Source organism: Hyalella azteca, unplaced genomic scaffold (assembly GCF_000764305.2).
Source record: "Hyalella azteca isolate HAZT.00-mixed unplaced genomic scaffold, Hazt_2.0.2 contig17243, whole genome shotgun sequence".
NCBI lineage: Eukaryota > Metazoa > Arthropoda > Malacostraca > Amphipoda > Hyalellidae > Hyalella > Hyalella azteca.
The window spans coordinates 1-8,711 of NW_025947034.1; the positions used below are offsets into that span (position 1 = coordinate 1).

General features: G+C 44.4%; 1 protein-coding gene across 1 annotated transcript; it reads left to right on the forward strand.

Moving 5' to 3' along the window:
- The first annotated feature begins 380 nt into the window (after positions 1-380).
- LOC108673720 (serine/arginine repetitive matrix protein 1-like) lies at positions 381-3,943 on the forward strand. The gene is made up of 7 exons (XM_018161586.1): positions 381-894; positions 1,376-1,543; positions 2,063-2,160; positions 2,457-2,612; positions 2,879-3,001; positions 3,512-3,561; positions 3,643-3,943. Exons 1-7 carry the CDS (start codon positions 381-383, stop codon positions 3,941-3,943), a joined length of 1,410 nt encoding a protein of 469 aa, XP_018017075.1.
- The last annotated feature ends 4,768 nt before the right edge of the window (positions 3,944-8,711 follow it).

Consider the following 8,711-nt stretch of genomic DNA (forward strand, 5'->3'; position numbering starts at 1 on the left):
GTAGGATTCCTTACATTTCCCTTTTCACGCCGGAATGAAACCGGGAGGAACCTTCTAAATGATTATTTATTCCCACTTCCTAATGAACTAGTGAAAGTTTCATTATGTACTTGATGGTAAATTTCATACGTGATTACTATGATTACGGTCGTATTGATGCATCCCTTGTATCATTTTGTTAGTTATTTCATGCCTTATTCTTCTTTTTATTCCAGACATCGTGTTATTCCAGGTATCGAACTTTTATTACCATAATTTTTATTGTGATGGATACTTCGAAGAACTGCCCCCTTTCTTTAGCTAATACTATTAGTTCAGCAGGAAGTGTAAAAAAGGGAAAAACACGCAGAGGACTACGATCCTCTCTCTCAAACAAGGATATGCTTTTTTGTAATGACGGCAGCAGCCATCCACCGAGCTCGCATGAACCTACGACTACTTCACCTGGGCTGACTACGTGCCAGATGGAGAAGCTGCCGGGTAAGCCAAGTCTCGAAAGCAGGCAAGATGCTGCTGAAACGGATCCACCTAAATATCCTTCATCTACAGGATCATCAGCACCGCCTACCTCCGAAGAGGTTCAGGAGGATGCGTCTAAGGCCACCAAAATTCGCAAGCCCCCACAAGGTAGCAAGAAGATGTGCACTTCCGAAGACGTGCAGGAGGATGCGTCTGAGGCCACCAAACGTCGCAAGCCCCCACAAGGTAGCAAGAGGATGTGCACTTCCGAAGAGGTGCAGGAGGATGCATCTGAGGCCAACAAACGTCGAAAAAAGAAGATGTGCACCTACGAAGAGGTTAAGGAGGATTCGTCTAAGGCCTCTAAACGTAGCAAGCCCCCCAAGTGTCTCAAGCCCCCCCAACGTCGCAAGCTTGGGAAGTACACAGACGAAAGTAAGTATGATCGTTGTGAATTCAATAATCTTCCATTCTATTTCAATTTTCTATTTTACTTGAACTTCTTTTTTTATCTTTCACCGCAGGTACTGTTTGTAGTGGTAGTCTCAGTCACAGTTCTGTTCTGCTCGCTTTGATCAGTTCCGTCTTGTTCCAAATTTTTGCCCAGGCAAACTTCCGGGGCTCATAGTGAGCCGACCGGGTAGAACTTTAATGTCTAATACATCCCAGTTCGAATGAACAGGGACGAGCCCGCTCTATTGTTTGCGCCCAATGTGGTCGATTTCCCCCCTTGCAATAGAACCTGGCACGGACTATAACAATAGAACGCGATGGCCTGAAAGTGTAAAACAATGTACATCTAATTTGAAATTTCTCCATAGTATGTTGTTGACCAACTTAATAGGTAAGATTTTTCATTTCTATATTATTTTATAAACTTCTTATAGAAATATGTGTGGTTTTTTTCTTGCAACAGGGAGGTTTTCCGATCGCCACTCAGAGCCGGATGGACTCTCGACGATGAGAGATGATTTAGCACCGCTAAACCTGCACTCTGTCCAGAAGCAGGTGGACAGCAATGCACCAAAAGATAGGGCGGTGACGCAGCACCTAGCAGAGGAGAGCAGTCGCCCAGAGGAGAAAGGTAGGAAAAATTTATTCATTGTTTTAAATAATTTTACTAGTATCAGAAATTTAAATTGAATGTTGTTGTCCAATTTATTAGTCGAAGTCTTATCATGCAGCTATTATTTTCATGCCTTCTTTATAGTACAAAGATTTCCTCAGCGACAACGCTCCCTGGAACAATGGCTACCGCATCATTTTCGGTAAGCCCTACTAACACGAGGCACCTTTTCTCTCAGTTATTCTTATTTCCATTTCCGGAAAATGAATGATTCCCGCCACAGCATAAGCGCCCTAAGCGGCCCACAGCACCAAAGATCAAATAGAGCTTTAAAATGTTAAAAGCAAACAGCCTAAAACTCCGAGCTCTAATTAGATTGTTTTCGTTCCTCAAACGAAAATGTTTCTTTTCTCACAACAGAGTTGTATCAAGAACCTGGGGATCAACAACTGTTGCAGGGGAGAAATTTCAACCCGGGAGAAATTTCAAAATTACCTTCAGAAATGGATTTTCTTCAGAGTGTATCTTCGGCGACAGGCTATGAAAATACTGAGAATAGAGCTAGAATGGAGGCTCCCCCGCAAGAACTTCCCCCGCTCAAGAAGGCTCCCCCGCAAGAACTTTATACTCCAATTGTACATCTAAACGAATTCTGCGATATTTCTTCTAAAAAAGGCCTACATTGGCCTCAAAAAGTTCTATGAGGCTATTTTTCATGCCAGCGCACCTTCAACCCCGGATGAAACCATAGAGGAGGCGTATATTGCAGTTTCTTCAAACCCGTATGAAGATGAGGAGAAGGCCCCCCCCCCGCAAGAACTTTGTACTCCCCCGAGAGATATTTCAAAATTACCTTCAGATATGGCTGTGTTATATGAGAATCGTGCTAAGCAGCAGGTTCCTGCTAACGAAGAAGGCATTGATGGTGCAGCAAGAGGATGCTCCAGTGACTAGGAAAGTTTGGCAGCTCCGCTGTCGCCTGCACGAGGCAAAGACCATTGTGAGCAGCAGCAGCACCAGCAGCAGCCGGACGATGACGCACCTCGCCAGGGAAGCAGCCATAAGAATTTGCCACTTCAAAAGGCCGGTTCGTGACTTATGAAAAATCTTCTGTTTTGATTGACTTGTCTTTTACTCGTTTATATATATATTTTTAAACTTACTAATTTTTCAACCTACAGCTATGACAGCCGCGCTGCCGCCTGTATTTTGATTATAATAATGCTAAAATTTACTTATTTTTCTACCTACAGCTATGGCAGCCCCGCTGTCGCCTGCACGAGGCAAAGACCATTGTGAGCAGCAGCATAAAACCTACCTGCTGCTAAAATTTACTTATTTTTCTACCTACAGCTATGGCAGCCCCGCTGTCGCCGGCACGAGGCAAAGCCCATTGTGAGCAGCAGCCGCAGCCGCCGGACGATGACGCACCTCGCCAGGGAAGCAGCCATAAGAAATTGCCACTTCGAAAGGCCGGTTCGTGAAACGAACAATTCTTTTCTAATCTCTTAATCTGTTTGTTCATGTAACCACTATGCCACCTACGATGAATGCATCTAATAGTTTCAATTTCGTACGTTTCAGATCCTTTATCGATTTCCGGAAGAACAAACTGATCACTCAGATGGCGGCTGATAGCAGAGTACCTTGAGAAAACAGCGCAGCTGAGCACGGAGTACCAGACCTGGAAGATGCTGGGCAAACAGCGCAAGGAAGACAACGAAGCGGCCGCATTCTTAAGTGCTAGTTGTAAGGCAACGGAGAAACTGCCTTCATGTGCGCTGTGTCGCACGATTCTCTTGGAGAGACGGAGAAAACTCTCAGGTGTTCATCTCCTATTTCATAGTTGTTTGTTTAATAGCAAATTTTTCGGCTTTTACCTGCTGTTGACTCCATTTTATGTCTGTCATTTGTCATTCAAATCCCTCGCAAACTATCCCTAAATTTTTTAACCCATGCAAATGCAATTTATTTTGTGTGTGACAGGTCCGCGTCACGCGCCATGACTATCAACAGCCAAGTGAAGAGAGCGCGAAGTAAGGAGGGGCAGCTCAAGGAGCTGTGCGAACATAATTCGCAGAAAATGTGCCTCCATAATTTGCGACCATAATTCGCAGGAGGCACACCTCAACTTTTCAAGAAGAGACCACGCCTCACCGCAAGCATGCCCCGCCGTGTTCGAGCCATCCTCCACGATCGCGCAAAAGGGACTGCTCCTGTCCAGAAATTCGCCAAGGTGAGGGTCATTCCACGCTGGCGCCTCGCCTCGCCTCGCCTCGCCTCGCCTCCACCCTGGCGTCCGCTCCGGAGGAGCCCACTGTGGAGCAGGTTATGAGTGCGATATACCTCTACGTGCCTCTATCCGAAGCAAGCTACCAGCAGTACTATGAGCTGAATGATGATGGTTCACCGAGGTAGAGACCAAAACCGGTCAAGAATTGAGGAGAGACGGGATCGACATTGATACACTTGAGAGTGGACAAGTTGCCATGATTCTCCTGGCAGTAGGAGGGGTGTTGTGCATGCACAAGCCAATCACAGTGGAGAACAAGACGTACCTCATCAGGAGGGTCCAATCTATTGGCGGAGCATGAACAACTGTCTGCTCACCAACATAAAGGACACTGATGCCGGTTTGGTTCCTTTGCTCGGTGTCGCTGGCTGGGCAAATGTCCAGAACAACCTATGTGCAGCTCCGGACTCAACCTTGCTTGCCGAAGACGCTCTGGTCTGTGCAATGGAGGTTAACCCTGCTTACCTGGTTCAGGAAGAACCTGACCCAAATGCTGGCCCTGCGCCTGTCAATTCTCCCAATCCCGGCCCGAACCCGCCCAATCCTCCCCAGCCTGCTCAGCCTCCAGCCCCTTTTCCTCCAATGATCGACTCGACGCTACGCCCTTGCATAAGCAGATGCAAGCTTGCTTTAAGCTGGTTCTGGAGGGATACGGGATGACCAGCGTTTATGCAGATGATTGACTTTTGTGGAATGGCGACAGAGGCCATGCTGCTAGAGCCTGTTCTGCAGGAGGCAGAGGAGTTCAAGGACCGCCTTGCTCTGTTCAAAGCTGCTCACCCAACTGACTGGCGCACTGCTCGCGTATTGGAATTTGCCGATCTATCTCCGTTGAATGCAAGGCACTTCCCCCATTTGGTCACTTGTGCGATTGGAGGCATGCAGAGTCTGCCTGCACAGCTGTGGTGCTGAAGGTTAGCATGGATCATGAGCATTACGCCCGTAAGCGACCAGTGATGAAATGCAAAAAGCAAAATCTTGCGCGCCCGACATGAGTGTTATGCGGACGATGACCTTTCTAGCCCTTCCCGCGATGATCGCAAATTTAAGGAAATGATGTTAAAGCCGACGTACAAGAACGACTACGATAACCTGACGATGCGTTCGCCATTCTAGTGTCTGACCCGCGATTCCCGATTAATAAAGTCGCAGACTTTTAAAGAACGGTCAATACGAGAATAGGCAGTCAAGAATGTCACACTGCCCCGAAGTTATTAATAAGTAATTTCGGCGATATTGGGGCTCGCAAGGACTCGTCCGAACGCGTTCACGTCTTCTCTATGATCAGTCGCTCCAACTTGAACCAGAAAGCCGCTGCGTCTATCCCAAGGATGGAGCTTTGTGCAGCACTTGAGCGACCAATTTGACCCAGGAAGTCGTTAAGTAAATAAACTTTTCCATTAGTCGCGTACATACAGTATGTACTCATATAGCCAGGTGGTTCTAGGTTATCTCCAAAACACTCTGAAACTATTCTATAAAATACGTCACACGCCGAGTAGAATCCATTTTAAAGCCTATAACCGCTGCACAATTTAATCGCATACTTATAGAACTTGATCCAGCAGGTATGGCTTCCCAACCCTCAAACCGGATCGTCCCTCTCTGTAGAAGTTGCCGGATTTCTTGTGGTCTCTACACTAACCAGCGACCTTCGATGATCCCGATACACCAACCGACGAATTACCGTAAGGAATGCCTGCAATTAAGGTGCTGCTCACTAACTCCGGAGAGCAAATTTCAAAGCCCGATATAGGCAAACTTGAACAGTTGCAGTAGAGCGGTGAGTATCGTTCAGAAAATGCTTTATTTCAGTTGGCCCCTGCTAGATAGCTCGCAACAAACAAAGGCTTGGAGTGCCGCTCGCACCAAGAGGCCATTTTTCCGAAGAAACGGGCAGAACTAATCTCGACCACTGAAGCAAGAAGCGCGAGTTTTCCAGAAGTTGTCTAAATTTTAAAATCTTCAACGGCATCAACGGTAATTTTAAATCATCATGAGCTTCGATCCTTTCCTCGACGTCGAGAACATCTTGATCAAATATCTATAATGATCATTAGACATCCACACAATTTAGTTCAGCACCAAAGAAAACACTTTACGTTCAAGTATGAACGAATTAGCGGGAATATTCTCAAGCCAGATATCACCGTTTGCGTACAGTGCTCTTAATATGATAATGGTGACTAACAACTCGGTTCTAACAATCCAAATCATGCAGAATACCTATCTGTTAAGTCGCTCAACGTTAACACTGCGATAAGGTGACTGAAATTTTCAGTTCTGTAGCAATGGTGTCGCTGTCATTGCTATTTAATAATTACTAATAAAGCTAGTTTAATTCTATAAAAAAAATACGAGTCTTCACTTGTCAGTTCAGATGTCATACCAAGACGGTACTGGACCGGCGTCTTGCACTACAAGATGAAGTATACGAGTGAGGCTGTATTTTTATTCTGAAGACTACGACTTTTTATTCGTTTCACGAGATCATTAACAACCGACGACCAGCGTCTAGCGCTACATACCTAGGTATATTAACCCCTCACCCGAAATCCTACCGACGAACGACGTGCAGAAGCATTTATACTTAGCAAATGACTGTTGAGCTACGATTATGAAGGTCGCAGCACATCAAGAAACCTGTCACAGATGATCATGAATGGTATAGATGACTAAGCAGTTGCGACATCGTCCAAACATACCTAATCAAGAGAAACTTTTACTAGCAAGTGGCACCCTAACGAGAGTTGAGATTTCGTCACAATGCTGTCCGCTGGAACCTAAAGAGGAGAATCGTGCTCAAGAAACTAACAGTTTTACAGGCGCTGTAACTTCGGCCGTCCAAATCTATTGCAATCGAGCTGTGTTACATTCATCCTACAAATTTTCTATACTAATGCCTAGCACGTTCCTGCCGGGGGACCTGCCCGAGACATTTCGGTACAAACGCTAATAATGTTTTGCTCCACGAATAGCTAGTAGAATCGTATAGCTAGGCAGCTAGATACTGCAATTGCATGTCGATGAGTTAAAGCAATATTGACAGTCTAACTAAGTTCACTTCGGGCCAAATGATTAAAGGCCTAACGTCAATTCATATTAGCTAGCGTTCACCTCCAAGACCTTGAACTTAGAAGAGAAGAGACGTGCAAAACCGATCAGAGCTCAGGAGACACTGCGAGTGCGGACTTCGAACTTTCGAAGTTCCTAACCAGTGTTGCCAACTTTTTGCCAGATTACCTAGCTCAAAATACCAGAAATATACCAAAAATTAAATTGAAAAAGACTAATACCTTCACATTTTGATTAAATTATTCGCCAGAAACGTTAGTTAAAAAAAGATGAGTAATTTTCTATCATTTTTACTGTGCATTTATTTATCTTGCTTGACGAATAATTAACCAAATTAAACACGCTATATTGTTCCCCTGTGTTTGAAACATTCGGACAATTTTCCTTTCCTGTGTTTGATTACATTGACCCTTTCTTAACACAGTTATCCACAGAAACAGGTCATATTCCTCTTCTATATTTTATTATATGCTTGTATTGCATTTATCTAACATTTCGAGTGTGATCACAAAATTGCGGAAACACTTGTTGCGGCTGAGCAGATAGCTTATGGTGTTGACTTGACAAGTTAGACGCTCGCGGCCTTTCTCAGAGGCCTGTTCGTCTCTCCAAGACTACTAACTTTTGTACTATTAGCACAATGCGGGGGAGGCTGGGTTGCAAAAAAAATGTTGGTGTCTAGTTCTGGCATGATGGAGCATAGAGAGTAGGCAGATGAAGCCAATGTTTATCGAGGCGACTCTTAAGAGTATCCACAGATGGTTCTCTGACATTCTCTGGCAAGCTGTTCCAGTTTGTGATAATACGTTGAGAGAAAAAATTACCTCTAATGTTCAGTCTAAAGTGGCTCTTTTGGAGTTTGAGAGAATTTCCTCGGAGGTCTCTTGCTGTAGCTATTGCAAAACTCGGGCGTGAGACGTCATAGTAGCCATGCAGGTCTTGAGCCTATCTGAGTAGGGTTTGTCTTTTAATGATGCCAAAAGTTTTGTTGCTCGCCTCTGCACGTCTTCTATATCACTACAGAGTCTCGTGTGTTGGTTGCCACACGCAGTGCTCGTACTCAAGAAGTGGGCGTACCAAGCTCTTAAACAGTTGAACGAATGTCTTTTCGGTTAGGTGATCAAAAGTTCTGCGAATGATACCGACGACTTTGTTTGCTTCTGCTGTGCACTGAGTGACATGCTCCTTGAAGTAGTGCTTATTGTCTATAATCACTCCCAGATTACGGTATATTATCAGATTCGATGATCCGGATAACAGACTCCAGTACCCTAGTTGAAATTCTTTTTCGTATTTATTTAACCGTTTTTTTAATTTATACTTTCTTTAATATCATTAAATCATTACATGTTCAGTTTTCCAAGTATTACATTTTGATGTGATGACATTTTTCCTCACTCAAAAATTGCTGCCTTCAAGCTGCACACAACTTTTACCTTTGCTATCTTCCGGGGAACTGAACTACTGTAGATAAACAAGTTTGAGTGAACCTGTCGCCCGTATGGCAAACGGACTGACTTGGCAATCGCCGCCAACGTGTTTATCGATTGCTAATCTATTGCTTCCAATGAGCGATGAGGTGTGATAATATGAGGCGCTGGTATAACTATATTGCCAAGGCAAAGGAAGAGGAAATATTACCATAATGAACATTTGACAGTTATACGTTTTTAGGCCTTTCTTTGAAAAGACTGGTAGTTGAGTTTGAACTCTTATTGTTATATATGTTCAATACGTACTGATTTAAAGATATTGTTAGGACGGAAGTCGGCAGATTTCACCTCCGGTGACTCATGATTTCAGTTAATAACCGTGCTT

Bases quoted from the DNA above. Each gene is read 5' to 3' on its own strand.
- LOC108673720 (XM_018161586.1), top strand. From the start codon at position 381: ATGCTTTTTTGTAATGACGGCAGCAGCCATCCACCGAGCTCGCATGAA. The intron at 2,613-2,878 runs GTTCGTGACTTA...TTCTACCTACAG, and splicing joins TTTGCCACTTCAAAAGGCCG to CTATGGCAGCCCCGCTGTCG. The intron at 3,002-3,511 runs GTTCGTGAAACG...TGTGTGTGACAG, and splicing joins ATTGCCACTTCGAAAGGCCG to GTCCGCGTCACGCGCCATGA.